The sequence below is a fragment of the Mustela putorius genome, unplaced genomic scaffold (genome assembly GCF_011764305.1).
Source record: "Mustela putorius furo isolate JIRA1106 unplaced genomic scaffold, ASM1176430v1.1 tig00003853_pilon_pilon_pilon, whole genome shotgun sequence".
Classification (NCBI taxonomy): Eukaryota; Metazoa; Chordata; class Mammalia; order Carnivora; family Mustelidae; genus Mustela; species Mustela putorius.
Window position 1 is genome coordinate 29,677,421 of NW_025422005.1, and position 22,016 is coordinate 29,699,436.

Below are 22,016 nucleotides of genomic sequence, written 5' to 3' on the forward strand. Positions count from 1 at the left end.
GTGAACTTCCTAAAGCCCATACTCAGATCTAAGATTATGCTTAAGTGAAGACTTCCCTGGACTCGGGAGTGCCCTTGAAGACCTTTCAGAATGCCCCTCTCTTCCATCCAGGGAACTACAGCGGCCTAGATGGAAGGAGGTTTGCCGGACGGGAGACACGCGACCCCCGCGCCCTCTCGACCGGCCTCTCTGAGCTCACCCCTCCCCCACGCCCCTGCCGCGCAGGTGCGAAAACCTAAGGGGCCAGCCCGGCGCGACGGCTCGAAAAACTGGGGGACAGGGGTGGGGTGGGGGGAGGGGGATAATGGGACCCCGGGAGGGGAGGAGCGGGGGTGGGGGCCTTCCCGAGGTTGCCTGGCGACCGAGCTCTCCGCCCAGACCGTGCCATTTCCTCAGTGGGGGGCGCGGCGGGCCAGAGTGTAGCAGACGGGCCTCCCAGAACGGCCTTCTTCCGGCTTCTCCCCCTCTGCCGGGCGGTGGCCAGGGCCGTGACGTCACAGGAGGCGGGGCCAGCGTCGCTGCCGGGTGCTGGAGGCGCCATTGGAGCCGGCTTGGCTTGCGAGCTCCGCTGAGGAGCCGGAGGTTGGGCCGCAGTTACCTCCGCGTCCGCTCCTGGTTCCTGGCCCGTCAGCGGCATGGCGTGCGGGGCGACGTTGAAGCGGCCCATGGAGTTCGAGGCGGCGCTGCTGAGCCCTGGTTCCCCGAAGCGGCGGCGCTGCGCCCCTCTGCCTGGCCCCACTCCGGGCCTCAGGCCCCCGGACGCTGAGCCGCCGCCGCTTCTGCAGACGCAGACCCCACCGCTGACTCTGCAGCAGCCCGCCCCACCCGGCAGCGAGCGGCGCCTTCCAACACCGGGTAACCTATGCTGCGGGCTTGGCAGGAAGCCAGGCCCAGGCATTTTGGGGGGTGGGGGTGGGGCGGCTATGGGCGCTAGGCTGATTCACCCACAGACCCCTTCTTTGCCCTGAGAAACGGGAACTGGGGTGCCGCTGGGCCGTGTCGCTTCCGGGGATGGGAGACATCCGGGAGGGATGGTGGGGCTCCAGTGTCCGTTTTCGATTTTCCTGGAGCTGGAGAGACCAGAGGGGTGGGCAGCAAGAGGAAGATGGGAATATCCCTGGCCGCTCGGGGCCCTTTCCGTGCGTGAAGCCCCTCCTGCCTCCGCTGCCCGGGCCTGCACAGAGCCGCCCAGCAGATCCAGTGGGCCATGGAAAATGGGATTCTACTCACGAACCCGGCCTTGAGGGTGGGGGTTGGGGGCGGGTTCTTGGGAAGGGACCTGAGTGCGTGCTGTTCTCTGTACTGTAGCTTGCAGGGGGACCTGCTTTTCAGAAGTCTTTAGGGACCAGAGGCCGTCGCAGAAGTCATAGAATCCGATTTCAGCCTATTTCTAAGGGACTGGCCATGTTCTTTTATTGATACTGAATCTTAATATGGCTATTGTCTTGTACCATATATGGCTCGATATCGGTAGCTCGTTAGCTAGAATTTATTTGAGAATCCTTAAACATTACAGAGGTTCCGGAAGCAGGACTTCAACTATCCGTAAGAGTCTTTCAGTAAGGATTACATGCTGGTCAAGGAAAGGGGAGAGCTAGTGTGACTGTAAAGTTAGGACACCACCCCCCCCAACCATTGTGTAGGAATTGAAGGGAGAGGGCATCAGAATTAGTATGTAGCAGTTTTAAAGGGCTCCTGGAGATGGGGGAGGGTCCTCAAAACTGGACTTCGTCAAGTTATTTCTTTGTGTGCGTTTTCCTCTTGCTCAAGTGTAAGTGAAACCTTAGGACTGCCTTAAAATGATTCTTTTCCTCATCCCTTTTCAGTTACCAGTGTCTTTGGGCTTTATTTCCTCTTTCCTCCGCATATCCATAATGCAGATTGCAGGCCCTCATACTCACACCAAAATTCCTGCAGTTGCCAGCCAAGCCCTCACAGACACTCTTTCTCCAGTTCACCTCTATTCATTCTTTTAGTAGAAGGATTTATCAGCTGTAACCCTATGACTTACTTAGCCTTTTACACATTTTTTCCCCCCAAACAATGCTTTTGCTGCTCTTTCCCCAAACCCACCCGGGTGTGCCTATTATCCTTGCTTTCCACCATGTTTCCCCCCTTGTATTTGCTAATCCAAAAACAATCATTTTTGCAAATCTCCCATCCATTACGTGACTAACCCTACCCCATAAGGAACTCTGTTCTACTTTAAATTCCCTGACCACTTAATGTTGCAAAGCCTTATGTACTGAATGAGATAATGTTTGCAAAAATTTTTTGTAAAGAGCCCTTCAAAAGCAGGGGACAGCGCCTGGATGGCCCAGTCAGTTAAGTATCAGGGTCTTGATCCCAAGGTCCTGAGTTCAAGTTGTACGTTGAGCTCCATATTGGGCATGGAGCCTACTTAGAAAAGAAAAGCAGGGGACAAAATGCCTACTTGACGTGATATTTTTTCTTTTGCTGTTCCTACAGATAGCAAGGATAGTCATATAATCTTTCTGGATCTCTGTTATGCAAAATAGAATTAATACTTGACTTCTCCATCTTGATGGATTTTATGCACGTTTTATTTCTTCCAGTATACCCTGTAGACTAATTCTGTTATAGTTCACATTACAGCACATGTTTAATAAATGAGTGTTGAATGTATTTGGAAGCCTCAATATTGCGGAGTGCAATAATGGGAGTCACTATTTTTTTATTTTAAATTTTAATTTTCTTTTTCTTTTTTTTTTTAAGATTTTATTTATTTATTTGACAGAGAGAGATTATAAGTAGGCAGAGAGAGAGAGGAGGAAGCAGGCTCCCTGCTGAGCCGAGAGCCCAATGCGGGACTCGATCCCAGGACCCTGAGATCATGACCTGAGCCAAAGGCAGCGGCTTAACCCACTGAGCCACCCAGGCGCCCTTAAATTTTAATTTTCTCATAGATCATGCAAACTACCTTCTTGGTCGTTTATATTAAAATATTTTATTTAAAATACTCATTTGTAAAGACTGATCAGTTAACCTCCTTAATGCTTGTTGGAATATGGTTCTGTAAGAAAGAAACAAAGTATGAATGATTGATTATAAGATGCTTTGGCTTAAGTGAAAAATGTCTTCTTGATTAAAAAGGAAGAATGGAAGAGGAAATGTTAGTTGCTTTACAAATAGAAAGAATAAAGCTAACTAACAGAAAAGTGAATTTAAAAATCTGTGACTTCATTTTATAACAATTGTTATCTCAAAGGTCATAAAGGTTTCTCAGAAATGGCCAAGAAACTGTTTTTACTTTAAAAAAAAGATATGTGTCATAGCACTTTTTTGGGGAAAGGCATATAAAATTAAGCCTTTTATTTATTTTTTAAAAAGATTTTTTTAATTTAATTGACACACAGAAATCACAAGTATGCGGGGGGGGGGGGGCAGGCTTCCCACCAAGCAGAGAGCCAGACATGGGACTCAATCCCAGGACCCTGAGATCATGACCTGAGCTGAAGGCAGAGGCTTAACCCACTGAGCCACCCAGGTGCCCCCAAATTAAGCCTTTTATTGCTTAAATGAGCTAAGTTGATACTAGGCATAAGAGGGTGTTGCTGAGGCAGATGTTTGTAAACGTGTGAGTCCAGGTGCAAAGCAATTAATTGATCATGACTTGAGGCTTGAGGATTAACATCCATACTGAGGTAGCATTTTAGCTAGCTCTTGAATGACGGTGAAGGAATAAAGACAGCCACATTTCAAGCGAAGGAAAACTGTATGAGCAAAGCAATGAAAATGCACAAATAAAGGATAATGTAACTGGGCTATAAGGGGAGATGGAACTGGAAACAATTTGGGCCAAGCCTTGGAAGGCATGGGATGCCATGTTGAAGAGTTTAAATTTTTTAAAGATTTTATTTATTTATTTGAGAGAGCACAAGTCCAGGAGAGAGGAGAGGGAGAAGCAGACTCCCTGCTGAGCATGCAGCCCAATGCTGGGCGGGAGTGGGGGGGCAGTCCCAGGACCCTGGAATCATGACCTGAGCAGAAGGCAGACGCTTAACTGAGTCACTGAGGCACCCAGGCTCCCCAAAGAGTTTGAATTTTGGAAGAAAAGAAAATGTGAATTTTGTTCTGTAACAGCTAGGAACCATCGTAGAATTTTGAGGACAGGCTTAGTCAGATATAACCCAGAAGCACAGTGTCAAATAATAATGAGATGCAAAGACTAAAGTTATTATCCACTGTTAAAAAGAAATGTACATTTTTGTTTTGTTTTATTTTGTTTTTTAAGTGGCCTTCTTGGAGAGAGGATCACATCTACTTCCTTATTTTTCTACTGTGTATGCCATATTTAGATTCTTGGACTTGCTTGTCCTCTAACCAGCCTAAAAGTTGTATCTTTCCATTTGTTCACTTTGCCATACAGGAGGCAGAGGTTTATCAAAGACCTTCTGTTCTCATGAGCGTTGTCCTCATACTTGTCCTTTCTTGTTTAAAATCTTTGCAGTTCTGTACATCCTTGTATTGAATCTGGCAAGTATGTGCTTGGAGAATAATACTTTTTAAAGATGAAGTGAAGCCTTCATAAGTTCAGGGATCTTAAAATATGAACTTCATAGCATTTTTAAGGGAAAGCTTTGCTAATCCTACATCATTTATGTATTTGGGCTGAGTGTTTGAAAATTTAGTTATGTGTGGAGATACTGTGAGTTTATCATTTCCTAGGCTCTCCTGTCACTTGTTTTCAAAGCTTCATTGGGTAGGCAGTTAACATTTATATTGAAGAAGTAGGCTGAAGATCCTGAATGACTTTCTAAGGTCATAGTCACACAGCTAGGAAGAAGCAGAATGGCATTATTAACACTCAACCCCATAAAAAATTACAATTATAGCACAGTATACATTAGAATAATGTGAGTGGGGTCGTGATATGGTTTTCTGGGTTTTATTTTTGATAAGGAGGCTTTATCATCTGGAAAGTGGATGCATATTCTCCCACAAAAATAAAAAACTTGAAAACCACATCCTTTCAGACAGCGTTGGCTCTAGGAATGTACTTCAAAGTGAATTTGTGTGTCCTGGACTCCCTTCAATAGCGTTAGTAAATTTGGTTTATGACTACTTTGACTCAGAATAGTAATCCGAGTCCTATCAAGTAGTGCCTCTCAGTAGGATCAGAAAGTTCTTTTCTAAGCCCTGATCATTGGGTCCAAGCAATAAATCTCAGGTTTTCCCATGGTCCATGTCTAGGAGACAACCATATTGTGGTTTTCTACTGTCTTCTCCCCCAAAGATCTTGAGTCCCAAATGGGACACGAGCTTCATTTTTAGAAGGCCTTGGGTGGTAGGAGAATCACCCCAATATACTAGTTTGCAGAATTGTGCAGCTTAACACAAATCAAAAATAGCTCTTGATTAGGTGAAAGATGGGTTTTTTGTTTTGCTGTAAATTGCACTCATTAATCCTAAAACAGACTACAGACCAGGTCTTCATTGTCACAGGAAAACAAGCAAAGGGAACTGTCTGAAGGGCTTATGCTAGAACAGCTGTTCTTCCATGTATTGTTGAAATAGCACTAAGAGAGAACACTTTGGAGTTATAGGAGGAGTGCTTTATTCAGTATAAATACTTTTCTTGCTAATATTAATAATGTGGGGGAAGGGACAGGAAGTTTGAAGAACAATAAAATGAATGCTCAAATGTGTTTCTTTTTTTATTAGAACAAATTTTTCAGAACATAAAACAAGAATATAGTCGTTATCAGAGGTGGAGACATTTAGAAGTAGTTCTTAACCAGAGTGAAGCTTGTACTTCGGAAAGTCAGCCTCATTCCTCAGCACTCACGGCACCTAGTTCTCCAGGTAAGCAAACATTAGTGTGGACAGACCGCCCATTTAAAGTGTGTAAATGGTACACTTGTTGTGATGAACCTTGGCTGTTATATGTAAGTGATTAATCACTAAATTCTACACCTGAAACTAATATTAAAGTGTATGTTAACTAACTGGAATTTAGATTAAAAAAATTGAAGAAGGAAAAAAGTTTGTAAATCGTTCTTAAAATGATAGTTTCCTAATCCAGAACTGATTTCATCTAAAATGATAAAATTGGTAAAATGTATGCATTGTATTACTACTTATACTTTTTTTTTTTTTTTAAGATTTTTTGTCTGACAGATCACAAGTAGGCAGAGAGGCAGGCAGAGAGAGGGAGAGGGAAGCAGGCTCCCTGCTGAGCAGAGATTCCCTATGCAGGGCTTGATCCCAGGACACCGAGATCGTGACCTAGCCAAAGGCAGAGGCCTAACCCACTGAGCCACCCAGACGCCCCTTATAAATACATTTGAAACCACAGAGTCATGGGGGGGGGTTGTTTAAGATTTTATTTATTTGACACAGAGAGAGCACAAGTAGGCAGAGTAGGAGGGGAAGCAGGCTCCCTGTTGAGCAGAGAACCTAATGCAGGGCTTGATCCCAGGATCCTGGGATCATGACCTGAGCGGAAGGCAGAGGCTTAATGCACTGAGCCACCTAGACCCCTCAGAAAAAAAACCTTAGATTCATTTGATTTGGCTTCCATCCACCCAGTGCAGAAGTACCCTCTGTAACTGCAGTGTCTAATATCTTAGCCATTAGATTAGCTATATGTAGCTATTAAAGTTAATTAAAATTTAATGAAAAAAATTTTTTAAAGATTTTATATATTTATTTGACAGATAAAGATCACAAGCAGGCAGAGAGGCAGGCAGAGAGAGAGGAAGAAGCAGGCTCCCGCTGAGCAGAGAGCCCGATGCAGGGCTCGATCCCAGGACCCTGAGACCATGACCCGAGCTGAAGGCAGAGGCTTTAACCCACTGAGCCACCCAGGCGCCCCAAGATTTAATGAAATTTTAACATTTTGTTTCTTGAATGCAGTAGCCACATTTCAAGTGCTTAGTAGTCACATGTAGTTCTATTAACTATAGGACATTTCCATCATTGCATACATTTGTGTGACAGCAGCTCTATAACATTGACAGGTGGTCAGAGAGGATGTGCTCAAAAATAGAATCTCAGGGTTGGAGGGAATCTTCATGGCCACATAGTTTAGCCACCAGTCTTGCTTGCAATATCCCTGCAAATAGTCAAGAGTGCAAGTGCGAAAGAGTCAAGTGTACAAACATCTCCATTGGTGGTGAACTCTGTCCTTTAACAGTAGTTTATTTCCTTACAAACTATTCTACTTTTTAATAGTTCTGAGAGTTAAAAATTACCTTGATTAAAAACTGTCTCCTTGGGGCGCCTGGGTGACTCAGTGGGTTAAAGCCTCTACATTCAGCTCAGGTCATGATTCCAGGGTCCTGGGATCGAGCCTCGCATCGGGATCTCTGCTCAGCGGGGAGCCTGCTTCCCTTCCTCTCTCTCTGCCTGCCTCTCTGACTACTTGTGATCTCTCTCTCTGTCAAATAAATAAATAAAATCTTTTTTAAAAAAATAAATAAAATGATGCATTTTATGTGAATTTCACCATGATTTTTTTTTTAAGATTTTATTTATTTGACAGAGATCACAAGTAGGCAGAGAGGGGGAAGCAGGCTCCCTGCTGAGCAGAGAGCCCGATTCGGGGCTCGATCCCAGGACCCTGGGATCATGACCTGAGCCAAAGGCAGAGGCTTTAACCCACTGAGCCACCCAGGCGCCCCCAAATAATATTTTTTTAAGATTTTATTTATTTACTTGAGAAAGTGAGTGAGAAAAAGCACAAGCTGGTCTTTCCTTAATATTCTTTTGAGATTCTAGTATTAGAATTTTGAAGAATATGTAATGGATGCAGAGAAACAATACAGTGATTACTGGGTAGAACTTTTGGTTAGGTTTCATTGTAAAGAAGAAATCTAGGTTTAAGTTAAGAATTACTTGTTTCAGAGTGCTAAATGGTTTACTGATTAATCGGGCTGAAGAAACGGAATCTAGGCTGAGCTTTGATCAACACACTCAGCTTTGAGAAACAACTGGGCTACCAAAGGAGCTGCTGCTATTTTTCTCATGATCAGGAAGCAGATTTCCATGTTTTCTGGCATTCCATTGAGTATTTTGGTTTCTAACTACTATTTTAAAAACATTTTACTCTTCTTTTCCTAGATTTGAAAGGGATCAAGGATGAGATATGTAGGGGCATCTGGGTGGCTTAGTCCTTAAGCATCTGCTTTTGGCTCAGGTCATGGTCCTGGGGTGCTGGGATCAAGCCCCACATTGGGCTCCCTGCTCTGCGGGAGGCCTGCTTTTCTCTCTCCCACTCCCCCTGTTTATATCTCCTCTCTCTGTGTCAAATAAATAAATAAACAAAATCTTAAAAAAAAAAAAAAGAGGATGAGGTATGTAGGGCCTAATTGTCTCCTTCATTCATACTTCAGTGACATTGCTAATAGTTTGTTATATAGGACGAGTTACTTGGTCTCCTAAGCATCAGACTTCTAAGCATTTCTTATCAGAATCACCTGTGGAAGTTAAAAGATGGCCAGGCCCTAACCTAGAATTAAATCAGAATGTGTGTCATGTTTTGTGACTTCTACTTCTACCGATAATTATGATGCACCTCAGCTAAACATAGGTATAGATAATCACCAAGGATTTGGGTAGCTCTGAATTACTTTCTCTAATCCAGACTAGAGGCTTTATATCAACTTACTTTTTGTTCTTGTTCTTTACCAAATGAGCATTGAGTATGGACTCACATTGTTATGGCATCAGAACTGTTTTTCTGTATGCGGATCAGCTAGCACACCTGGATAAACATTTTTCCTCCTACTTCTCAATTTACCTTTGGCCTGACTTTGTAAAACTAGCGGCAGAAGCTCAGCAATTTTGTGAAAAACACCATGTAGAGTTGTGAAGAATACCATTTTTCTGAACAGTTTTTGTATCCTAGGACTGTTAACATAAAGTTATTAATTCTGAACCTTAGAACTATAATGTATTATTTAAACTGTGTTTGTTGGAGTGCCTGGGTGGCTCAGTGGGTTAAAGCCTCTGCCTTCGGCTCAGGTCATGATCCCAGGGTCCTGGGGTCAAGCCCCACATCGGACTCTGCTCGGCGGGGAGCCTGCTTCCTCCTCTCTCTCACTCTCTGCCTGCCTCTCTGCCTACTTGTGATCTCTGTCTGTCAAATAAATAAAATCTTTAAACTGGGTTTGTTTTGGGGTTCCTGGCTAGCTCATCAGGTAGAAACATGTGACTTTTAATCTTGGGGCTGTGAGTTTGAGCCTCACATGGGATGTAGAGATAACTTAAAATCTTTTAACAAAAACAAAATTAGATTTGTTTTTTGACTAGGTTCCTCCTGGATGAAGAAGGACCAGCCCACCTTTACCCTCCGACAAGTTGGAATAATATGTGAGCGTCTCTTAAAAGACTATGAAGATAAAATTCGGGAGGAGTATGAGCAAATCCTCAATACCAAACTAGCAGGTAGGCTGAGGCAGTGGTTGTACCATTGTTTGTTCATAAGGTTCGGTAAATAATAAGGTTCAGTCAGATGGTAACTTAGAAAAAGCAAGACTTCATGCAGGAAACGTTTAATGAGTTGTGAATAGTCAAGTTACTTTGTGATTTATATAGGGAAGGAAATTTCATATACATTTCTGAAACAAGATAAACCAGGCTTTTCTTTTGACATTTTTCCATATGAATAAAGGCAGTGAGTGGTTTATTTGGGCTAACCTCCCAGCCCCTGGTTGGGAGTGGGGTATAGTCAACATGATCAGACTTCCTGGTGGCAGTCACTTTGTAGATGTGGGAAATCTGGCACTCTGTGATTTGGAGGTACATTAGTTTGGAAAGCACAGTTCAGGTTTGAACAAAGGGAGTTGACAGTGATGTCAACAAGTAGAGCCTTTTGTGAAAGGAAGAGATCTGAATCAGGAATAGAAAGTAGTACCCATTTAGTGAAAGGGGACCATGTTGGGATCAGAAAGGTTTTAGATAACAACTTCTTCCTGTAACAGTATTATTTCCTAATCTGGTGACCCATACCACATCGCTCTGCAGAATGTTGGAAAGTCTGCTTTAAATTGAGAACTTTTTGTTTCGTAGTAGTTACACGCATTTCTTTATAGTCGAACTTCTTTGATCCTTTAATATACTTAATAATGTGTATTAAAACAAGAAGCTCCTGTATATCATTTCCCCTCTCCTAACTCCATTCCCAGAATTGTTCAGTTAGCTCTAAGTCATGCCTCTGTTCATGAATGTCAGACTACCTTCTTTTTTACAGAGTTTCCCTGTGGAAGGTAATTCTCTGGGACTGTTTGCAATTAGGTAGTATGAAATTTTCTCTTCTTTCTAGCTATCCCACTTCTTTCTTTCAACGTGTTGAGATTTATAGCAAGGACAGAATGCAGAAAAGAGCTTCAAGCTTCATGTCTTACAGAGTTCCTAAAGTTTGTTGACTTTGTAGTACTGAGCCAGTCTGTCTGTCTTGAGAATCCTGTCTTGAGAATCATTTTATAGGAGTTATAGCAGGGGCAGAATTAGGAAAATGTGATGTTATAGAGGATCAGTGACCAAATCTAGGAGCTAGGGATTTGGCTCTAGGATCTAAAAGGAAGTAACTGGGACGCCTGGGTGGCTCAGTTGGTTAAGCAGCTGCCTTCGGCTCAGGTCATGATCCCAGCGTCCTGGGATCGAGTCCCACATCGGGCTCCTTGCTCCGCAGGGAACCTGCTTCTCCCTGTGACTCTGCCTTCCACTCTGTCTGCCTGTGCTCGCTCTTGCTCGCTCTCTCTCTGACAAAATAAATAAATAAAATCTTTAAATAAATAAATAAATAAAAGGAAGTAACAGATCTCAGAGCAGCTGTTCAGAAGGAGGGTCTGAGAGCGGATAATTCAAACAGGGGAGCTAGATGTGATCCTGACTTGATTCTTGAAAAACTGAGGGAGAGTTCTAGGGATGGTATATACTGTCTTTACCCCTTACAGAACAATATGAATCTTTTGTGAAATTCACACATGATCAGATTATGCGACGATATGGGACAAGGCCAACAAGCTGTAAGTATTGCCAAGTTTTTTTTAATTTTCCAACTTCCAAGAGCAAGGTATTGACACTGAACACCTTGTATCCTGAGAGCAAAAAACCCCTGTGAAGTAAAATAATAGCTAACATTTTTTTAAAAAAGCATGCCCAGCATTGTGCTAAGCCCATTAAATCCTCATGAAGTTTATTTAATCTACAGTAACCCTGTGAGTGAGGAACTGTTATTAGCCCCATTTTATAGGTAAGGATGGTACTTAAAGAAGTTATATAATTTGTCCAAGCTCCTAAAGCTAGGAGTTCAGTAGGACTGAAGCCTAGGTAGTCTGACTGCAATACCAATTTGTTTGTTACCTGGCTTTTCCTCCAGAAAGGTAGTTTCAATTATTAATTTATGAAAGCTGCTTTCTTAAGCTAGCTTATCAAGTGTGTGGTCAGAATTTCTTAATTCTGGACATCTTAGAACTACTACTACTCAAAACATAGAGTAATAACTAGCTGTATATCTAAACTGAAACTAAAAACTTAAGTGTTGACTTACATTCTCTGTGTTGTTTTTCACATATCCCATTGGTTAATATTTTTAGTATTCTTAAACTCTTTTTTCCCCCCTAATTTATAGATGTGTCCTGAAGCTTTCTTGCATATCTGGTACCAGGTTTGACCTCAAGAGATGGCTGCTGTACACTTTTTGCAACTGGTTTGATATCACATTTCAGCTCCAACTTTGCATCCTGAGAACACTTAAACGTTTCTGCAGGTCCATTTTATACAACTTGAAAGACCTTAAAACTTTCTGGTTGCCACAAGCATATCTTTCTTTTCTGCTCATCCAATAAACAGCTGTGCCCTACTGTGATAGATTTTCCAAACAAAAGTACCTGGAGCAGCAGTTTAGCAAAATATGCCCTCAGTGGCACTCAACAAATGGAGTTTCCCCAAGCACAGTTCTGTAAGAAGTGTGTGTGAGAGTGTGTGTATATGTATGTGTGTGTGTTTTAAGTTATTATTTGTATTGTGCAAATTTATTTGATCTTGGGGATTCTGGCTGTGAATTTGATGCACGACAATTATGGTTAAAAACATTTGCTTGGTCTACAGAAGATCATTAATGTTTTGTGACCATATAAGTTGTAACGGTGGATTGTTTTATGTTGTAGGTATTATTGTTAAATACAGGGACTGTTTCCAGGCACAGAATATGAATCATAAGTTAGGATGGACATTAGATGTGATTATGACAATATAGCAAAGGTCTGTGGTCCTAGGTCTACAAATGCTTGGTGAGGAATTAGGACAAACTGGAGACGGGCCGTTTGACACATGGACTCTGCCTAGCCGTGTTGAAAAATACTTTGACTCCAAGCCTTAAAATACCCACGTGGAGTCTGTGCTCACCTCATTTACACAGAGAGCTCCCAGGACACTGAACCTCTAGAAAGAAAAGGTCTCCCTGGAGCAGGAGCATCAGGGTTTGCTTGGGAGCACAACACAGGTGAGCGTGGGGCTGGGCCAGCCCCTGGTGGCACTGCTACTTGGGAGGAGCCACTTCGCCTTTTATCGGTTATTAAAAGCAGAATTTGGATCCTTTGGTCAGGCTCCCCCAAATTCTTTTTAAGAAGTGACCATGTTCAACTGCTTGAGCTTTGTTTTGGCAACCCCCTGCCCAAAGTTGCTTACAGACTGTTCTTCACCTTGTTCCAAGGCTGTGGAACAGAAAGTAGCCTCTGTTTTGAGGAGGTGGAAGTTAAGTATACATTTATTTTTTACTGTGACTTGTTCAGGACCACATTTTACAAAATGCCTTGTTTCCTTTATTATTGTTTCTGGAAAGGAAAGTTCTATTAAAATTGTTTTAGTTTGAATATAGAATAGTTTTATTAATTAGGACTTATTTTGAAAAATTCTGAGTTTAATTCAAGTGTATGCCAGTACCTTCCAAAGTAAGGTAATATTCAGAGACAGTTGTTCTGATCAGATGGCTTAGAGAAATTCTGGAATATTCATATTCGAAGATTCCTTATTAATGAATGTCTTTGACTTAAATCTAACCAAAAACTGCAACATTATTCTTTGTACATTTTCATTATATAGTGTTAACAAGCTTAGTTGCAAACAAATAAAATACTTAAGCTATTTGTTTACCTTGCCTTCTTAATACTGTGATAATGTTTATTAATTCAAATAATATATGTGAGGCTGCTATAACCATTTCCCCGGTAAAACATTACATTTAAGATTTATAGACTTTTTAAAAAGCCCATCAGTGATCTTTAAATATTAAAGAATTATTTCACTTCATATTTGAAGGGTAGTTTGTTTCATCTCTTCCTTCTCCAGGGTAGTCACTTGTTCCTGTAAGAGGATCTAGCCGTGGATGTCATGGGAGTGGCCTTACAATGGGATAGTCACACCAAAACAAGGAAGGACTGCTGTGGGGGCTATCAGAAGTCCTGAAGGAGGGATCAGGAATGGGGACTGCTGCTGCACTGATGTCTTGTTATAGAATCAGTGTGACGTGGGGCAGATGTCAGCCCCATTCCTACTAAATGGCTTCTGGCTGGGAGGTAGAGTAGGTTTCTGTAAGGGAAATGATAGACACTCTGTTACTGTACCTGGTGTTGTTAGGCTGTTATGGTATAGTTGCCCTTTGGGGCCATAGGGTAAATAAGACCACACACACACCACCACGGCTGGGTTTTGGAATCTTCCTCAAAAGGTACTAGACATGTTTTTGTTTAGTGTTTTATCTGGAGAAGAGACAGTTCGTAGGACAGAAAATGGGGACTTATAATGTAGGTCTTAGACGACAAAAGGAGTTTTCCCTTGATTTCTAGAGCTCAAACTTAGGGGCATTCCCAGGTTGGGAATTGTCTTTGTTCCATGGAGGTAGGTCAAAACCCAGAGAAGTAGTCAACCTGCAGAAACCCATAAGGATAGGCCAGGACCTGTGGTCTTAGAACAGCTATATCTACCATCTTAGTTTTAATTTTTTGTTTAAGTAATATTATCCTCTTTTGGTAAAATCTTAAGGGGAGTGAAAGGAGTTAGGTATTCATGCTTAGGTCAGAAGAGTATAGGGGAAATCAAAGTTTCTGAGGCAGATAATTGTTAAGAGCTCCACAAGAACAACATCAAGAAATATAAGAATTTGGCCAGCCTCTTACACATGGTCAATCTTCTCTGCCTGCCAGGGAGGATGGGTTGGCTGTGTAGTAGTTAAAGGAATGGCCTTTGGATGTGTGTAGCCCCAGAGTTTAATTGCTACGTGAGCCTTGCCCAGATACTGAAATTTGTGAGCCATAATTTTCTTGTCTGTAAAATGAGGGTTAATTGTATGTACATCACTGGGTTTTGTTTTCAAGTGCAAGATTAGCCCACATAAAGTAGCACAGCCTGAGACATAAAGTACACATTTGACACTGTTCTATAGCAGGTTTTTTCACAGTGGTCTTCATTAGATCTGAAGACCAAAGCGTTCCTTTCTGCAGCAGCATTTCTCAACTTTCCAGTATGAATACCCCTTTGTTAACATCAAAATTTCACGTTCTCTAATTAGAATTTGTACTTTTAAGTGTTCGACTAAGAAAATAATAAAAGATGAATAACCAATGAATTCAGTAATGCCTTTCAGTGAACCTGTATTTTGTTATTCACTATAGCGGGGGTCAGCAAATTAAGGCCTGGTTTTGTAAATAAAGTTCTATTGAAACACTGCCACAGCTATTTGTTTGCGTCTGTGGCTGCTTCACAGTTGGCAACTCCAGAAACAGGTAGTATGGGCCACCGAGTTGAAAATACTCTGGCCCTTCCCACAAAAGTTTGTGCGCCCTGGCCCTGCAGCATTGATAAACATACAAAAACTCACAAACAGGCAAACTCAGTACATCGTGGATTGGTGGACAAGAACGTTAATTTGTCAGGGCGCCTGGGTGGCTCAGTGGGTTAAAGCCTCTGCCTTCGGCTCAGGTCATGATCCCAGGGTCCTGGGATGGAGCCCCGTGTAGGGCTCTCTGCTCTGCCGGGAGCCTGCTTCCTCCCCTCTCTCTCTGCTGCCTCTCTGCCTACTTGTGATCTCTCTCTCTGTCAAATAAATAAAATCTTTTTTAAAAAATGTTAATTTGTCATTTCTAGGGGAGTTACACCTTGGGTGACGCATGATTAAAAAAATGCTTACAAATGAAAACCAATTGATTGTCAAAGTGAATATTTTACAGAAAAAGTCAATGAAGTTTTCAGAGCAATGATTCTCAAGGATAGGATCAGGGAACATGCTTGGGAGGTGGGTGATTAGAATGACTTATTTTTGGTACATTTAAGTTTGAAATTTTATTTTATTTTATTTTTTTTTTTTTTTTTTTTAAAGATTTTATTTATTTATTTGACAGAGAGAAATCACAAGTAGATGGAGAGGCAGGCAGAGAGAGAGAGGGAAGCAGGCTTCTCCGCTGAGCAGAGAGCCCGACGCGGGACTCGATCCCAGGACTCTGAGATCATGACCCGAGCCGAAGGCAGCGGCTTAACCCACTGAGCCACCCAGGCGCCCCAAGTTTGAAATTTTAAATACAAAAATGGGTGTAAGGATTTTATGTTTATCAGAAAAACGTTAAGTATTGTTCTTAAGAAACAGTGATTTGACTGCTTCCTGGGTGATTGTTTTCCTTAAAAATGGCTTTAGAGAGTGGTATAGTCCACAGCTACAGTTTAATTTGAATAATGTTGATACTTTCAGGAAGAAAGAAGCAAGTTTCTCTAGGGAAAAATCTTAGCTATTCAACCCCAAATGATACCGGAAGATAATTAACACTTCATTGTGAAGATTACCTAAATTTGTTTAAAATTTAAGCACCTGAAGTCTTCCTGGGTCTCTTGTTTTTACTGATTGTTGCTTATAGTCTGTTGTCTCTTTATGTGCCAGGGTATCTGTGAGCTGGATACATTTGAACAAGTAATTGTAGGAATAAACAGGACAGGGATGAAGCATCTACCTCTAGAAGGATTTCTGGTTGCCTGTGCTGGGGATATTACTAACCTGTAATTCATATTGAAGGCTGGAGTTTCCCTAGATCTTTCAGATGGCACACAACCAGTTCTCAAGTCTATGTGAAGAATGGCTTAATTGTGTTTCACCCATATCTTAAAAGTGTAATACTTAGGAATCCCAGTTTAAGGAGCCTAAGATGGGGGTTCCCACCTTTAGCTGGCCTTAGATTTTGATTTTTGTCCTCTTCAGTCCATGAGGCTTCTGAAACCTTCGCTGCAGGCATCCAGGGGCTTCCAAATTGGCAAATGCCTTAACATCACAGCTTTATGAGTTCTAGGCTGTCTGGATTCTCAGATTTTATTTCAGTAATTCCTTATCACCCAGTTAGCCTTTTTATTAAGAAAATAATTTTATATTTCACCTACTTTTTAGTTGACTTTAGCAACAGGGTGATCCAAACCTCCTCATGCTCAGTTTTTAAGAGGTGCACATTCCAGTGTGTTTTTGGTCTCATCAGCTTCAGTGAAGGTGCTTCACCTGGTGTGGTACCCAACATGCCTTCCTGTTAGTAGGAGATAAGTAGAGACAATCCTGTTTATGTTGGATTTGAATGTTTTTCCAAATATTTGGCAAGCTTTTTACTTGGTGTCTTCTGAGTTCTTTATTTGTGGAGGGCAGATATTTGAGTTTATAAAGGCCAAGGTTTTTTTAAACATTATTTTAGAGTGAGTGGGAGGAGTGGCGGGGGCGAGAGGCTCTAGCAGACTCCCCACTGAGCTGGAGCTTGACACAAGGTTGGATCACAACCTGAGCTGAAATCAAGAGTCAGAGACTTAACCAACCCAGGCACCCCCTAGCCTGATAAGTTTTATAAGTAGCCCTAGTCCGTCTTATATCCCCAGTACCTACCTGACTTGGAATTAACATACATAAATATACTTAGGCATTTGGACCTTGAGCCCTGAAAAGGATGCTCAAGGAACATAAGCAAGGAACATTAGCAGGTCAGGTCAAAGTTGCTAAATGTTACATTAATGGTACAGATAATGGCCTAAGGAAAAGAAGAGATGGTTCTTAGTAGCAGTGACCAGGAAGTTTTCGTTTGGGGAGACAACAGTTGGAGCAAAGAATAAGTAAGACTCAGGCAACAGTAGGAACTGGTGGTGCACCTGGGTGGTTTAGTTGCTTAAGTGACTGCCTTTGGCTCAGGTCCTGATTCCAGCCAGGGTCCTGGGATTGAGCTCTGTGACCCGAGCTCTCTTTCTTTCAAATAAAATCTTCAAAAAAAAAAAGAATTGGAGCTTGAAATGTCCAAAGGCTGGGTGGTGGAAAATCACGATGGTATGTAGTGAGGACATTCTTGTTTAGCCAGAGTATGAAATCTTGTAGATCCTGGGAGAAGCTTGAAGTTAGGTGGTAGGGGCTAGATAATGAAGGTTTTGACTACTAGACATGTAGCTATTATCTGTAGAAATCTGGGGAATTGGGGGGGAAACTAATTCAGGGTAAGTACCAGACAGAAGGGCTAATACCAAACTAGACAGCAGGTTGACCAGTTAAGGAGTCTCCTTTTGGTCCCATCAGAGATAACAGAGGCCTGTACATTGATTGGGGAGGATGATTAAACCTGGCTCTGGCTTTGCCTGGGTTCATCTTCCCTCTTTATATAGACACACTTTGAAAGATAGACACACTTTGAAAGACCCTTTTTCTTTTGGTTTGGCTTGTCTTTGCCTTTCACTTAGCTAACCTAGCTCAGTTCCAAAGCTGCTGCTGCTCTGAGTTTTGTTTGCATAGATTCTCTAAAGTCTACCTAAACTTAGCTCTGGTTAGTTCTTGCATGAATTATTGAGAAATTGCCCTCAAACTGTCCTCACCACCAACTCAGTCTGTCATTTTTAATGGTACTCCTGTTGTTCTTTGGTCTGGAATTAAAGCTCTGTTGTCTGCTCAAGGGGCAGTGGTCTTTCTGCTCCTTTACCCCCTCCCTGCTCTCTAACAGGCAGAGTTACCTGTCCATTTGATACATATATTTTTTTAAAGACTTATTTGAGAATGAAAGCAAGCATGAGCAGAGGGAAAAGGCAGAGGGAGTAGCAGACTCCCTGATGAGCAGGGAGCTCAATGTGGGACTCGATCCCAGTATCCCAGGATCACAACCTGAACCAAAGGCATACACTTAAGCGACCAAGCCACCCCGCACCCCTTGTTTGATAAATATTAATTGAGCACCTACTATTTGCTAAGCACTGTTCTGGGCACCAGAATGTATCCATGAGTTGGACAGAAAAGAACCCTGCTCTTACGCTTCCTTTCTTAGGAGGCAAGACAGGTAAACTAGTAAAACAAGTTAAATCCAAGATTTAAAGGTGTTCAAAGAAAATAAAATGGATGAGTAACTAGATGCCTTAACTGGACTGTGAGAAAGACCTAAGGAGACATACTCTTACACAGTGCTTCATTTTATCTAATGCGTTTATGTGTTACATGACTCTTCCGTTATACTGAGCCATTAGTAGCACCTTGGCTTTTTTTTTTTTCTTTTTTTAGGTTTTTAAAAATTTTTAAGTAATCTTCACCTAAAGTGGGGCTTGAACTCACAATCCCGAGATCATGCTCTGTCCACTGAGCCAGTCAGGTCCCTCTCTATTCTAGCCTCTTAAATGATGAATGACTAAATGAATTATGTAGCTACTCCTTCCCTTTTCCAGTCAGTGGACTACCTGAAACTCTCCCTTAACTTCGAGATAAAATAATTTTAAGCCTTCCACAGGTTGTCTCTCTGTAGCTAGGGTTAAGGGAAATGTGGTCCTTACCCTAGAAAAGCTCACAGTCTATGGGCAGAAACGGATAAAACTTGCTTTGTTAAGTGTTCTGTGCATCTGGACAGGGAGACCAGGGTGCTTCCTGGGGAATGCTACTCAGCTGCCTTGGCAGTTTCCCCCCAGATAGGTTAATCACCCTGATCTGTACACAGGAAGGCTGATTCACTAATATAGCTATATTGGTCTATAAAACCAGACTCCAGTGTGTGTGTGTGTGTGTGTGTGTGTTTTCATTTCTAAGTAGGCTCTATGCCCAAGGAGAGGCTTGAACTCATGACCCTCAGAACCTGAACCAGCCAGGCACCCCTCCAGTGCATAAATTTACAATGGGAAATATGTCAAGTGTGTTAGCCTACCCCATTGGCCTTAACTGTTTTCTCTTCATATAATCATACATACCATTTCAGAAGCCTAATTAAAGTCAGAATTGGGGGAGTTAATTCTAGGGATGGAATGTTTACCAGCACCAAGTTACCCCTACGTACCACCATGAACCTGGCACAGATTCCCACTTGAGTTATGCTGCTTTAGTTCCTGGTTCTGTTGCATCTTAAACTTGGTATCTTCACTCCAGTCGGCATTCTTTCCTAGTTTAAGTGATCATCCCGGCTTCCAATATATTCCAGGCGTTTGCACCCATTTAAAAAAAAAATTTTTTTTTCTAGTAATCTCTACATTCAACACGGGGCTCGAACTCAGGACCCCCATCAACAGTCACATGCTCTACCGACTGAGCCCACCAGGTGCCTTGGCCTTGGGCCCCATTATTATCTTTTTAAGATTACTTTGCTTATTGGCTTTTTTTTTTTTTTAATGTGTCTTGTATCTGGGGGCTTGGGTGTGAGGGCGGGGGTAAGTTTCCAAACTGTCTTCCCCAAATGTGCTAGGACTCAACTCTGTAGCCTTGGTAGGATACAGGGCTGCAAAGTCCCCCATGTGTTAAACTATGCAGACAGCCTAACTACTGAAGGGTGGTGTTAAAGCTTTACCTTGGGTTATAATTGAGTAAGGTCTGTAAACATGAGGGGACCTTCAGGTCAAGGACAGAAGTCCTGTGAATGGAGACCGAGGGTGTTTCTAGAAGGCCGGACACCGTCCACAGCCTTTGCTCACACAGAAAGGCTGAGGCTAGTTTCCAGGGGTAGGAATGGGGGGCTTAAATTAAGTCATCAGGCCATTCTCACGCGCTGAAGCTGGGAGCAAGGCTCTGCTTGCTTAGAACAAATCGCGGCGAACGCATCGTCGATTTCCACTCGGTCTCCGCGCCTCGGATTCCCGCATACAAAATGGAGAACACGACAGCTCGGGCTTGCTTCTGCGCGTCAAGTCCCGAAGCAGAGAATCTGCAGAGCAAGGTAAACGCAACGTAAACTAAGGGCGTTTAATGGAGCACGGCAACACACCCTTAAGGTCTGGAACCAGTCTCTCGTAACGTAAACCGCAAGAATCCAAGAGGGCGCGTGCTCACTATGGCAACGGCGCAGAAACAGTTCTGGCCTGGGAATTCTGGGAGTTGTAGTTCTCCAATATTTGCAGTACGGGAAGACGGGTCACCGACATTCCTTCATACCATGAGGACAAGGGGTTGTCTGCACCTTCCGGTGGAGGGGACCGGTGTGTCAACAGTGAACAGCATCTACAATAGAAGTCTACAAGGCTGGCGGGATTTCAAGAAAGGCGTAGTAAATGCCTAAGGAATTTGGGAAGCTTTCACCAGAAAACGGTCTGGACGGATTAGGCATTCGCTTGAGACCATAGGAAGGTGGCGGCAAGCAGGTTGGGACATTACAGGGAAAAGAAACGATTCCTCCAAAGTTTGGAAGAGCAATTCTAGATGGCCGAGAACACGAGGAGGCTCGGTAAGCAATTATATCCGAGGATTTAGGAATAGGAAGAAGTCAGATCTTGAATGAGGGGTCTTGAATGCCAAACCCGAAAATTTAACCTTTTCGTGAATACACTGACACCTGACACACAACCGAAGCAGTATGAATAACCCTGTCCTTTGTGTTCTCCCTTGTTTGTTCATATTTCTGCTATCACTTGCTACAGCATTCTGTGTCCTAGTCCAAAGGGCTCAACAAGGGCCATGACATATGATAAGAGCTCAGGAAATATTTTGGTGTTTTTTTTTAGTTTATTATTTTATTTTTTAATTAATTCTTTTTTGAATGATCCATTTTAAGTTTTAGAAAAGAAACTGGCAGCAGTGAGAAGAGTGGGTAAGAAGGGAGCAACGCTGGACGTAAAAAGCCATCAGAGTACATTCCTTTCCCTACCTTCAGATTTCCCTCTATCCAAGGGTTGAAATCTGGCACATCAAAATACATTTCCAATGTGGGTTTTGTTGGGCCAGCACTTGAAGAAAAAAAAAAATTTACTCATCCTGCATTTTAAAAGTAGCAGGTTTCACATTTAAACAGTAACATAAGATTTCTGGCTTCTCTTGAAAAACTTAGGTGATTTGACAATTTGAGGGCCCTGATTTTCTTAATAACTACAGGATGCAGCCGAGTAGCTGCCGCTGCCTTCAGACAGGACATATGCTCCCCTGTTTGTCACATTCCACATGACTCCTTCCATCAGTCAAACTGAGGCCAAATACCAGCTGCTATTTATTATGGTGCATGTTTTTGTTTCCTTTAGTGAACTCTGATTTGCTTTTGAGTCTCCCGTCTTTGTACTAATCCATCCTGCTTGGTATCTGAGGAATGATACAATGAAATTAGTATTTTAGAAACATTATTCAGTGAAAAACAGAATAAAGTGAGGAGCTCTGAGGCAGAGTGGAAGAAATGAATTAGAAACCTGTTTAAAGAATATTTGAGAGAACGTGGCCAGTAATTAAAGGATGGATAAAAGATGAGGAAAAGGCGAAACACAACTTCAGAGTTTCCTGCCTGAATGACTGGGTGGATGATATCACCAATTTAAACAAGAAAGTGGAAGATATTGAAGGTACTGAAGGAGTTGGCATTCAATATCTTGCTACTACCTCTACTATTTTGTGCACAAGACCCATGAATTACCAATCCCATAAACTTCCAGTACTCTGCTGAACATGCATTAGGTGTTCAGGAAATTCTAGCTGAATTGAAACTCTGATTCCAGTTGGGAGTTATAGATCTGATGGGCTGGGGGGAGCAGAGGAAGAATTGGAATGCTTAAAAGAAAACCAGTTAAGCTGTGGGACCTTAGGAATTCTCTCCAGAGTTGGTGATCCTAGGGCT

At 42.4% G+C, this 22,016-nt stretch overlaps 1 protein-coding gene across 1 annotated transcript; it reads left to right on the forward strand.

Annotated features, from left to right (window-relative positions):
• Positions 1 to 503: 503 nt before the first annotated feature.
• Positions 504 to 11,836, forward strand: AKIRIN1 (akirin 1). The gene is made up of 5 exons (XM_004740728.3): positions 504 to 855; positions 5,686 to 5,826; positions 9,277 to 9,411; positions 10,923 to 10,994; positions 11,600 to 11,836. The coding sequence occupies exons 1-5, from the start codon at positions 636 to 638 to the stop codon at positions 11,608 to 11,610; spliced, it is 579 nt and encodes a 192-aa protein (XP_004740785.2). The 5' UTR covers positions 504 to 635; the 3' UTR covers positions 11,611 to 11,836.
• The last annotated feature ends 10,180 nt before the right edge of the window (positions 11,837 to 22,016 follow it).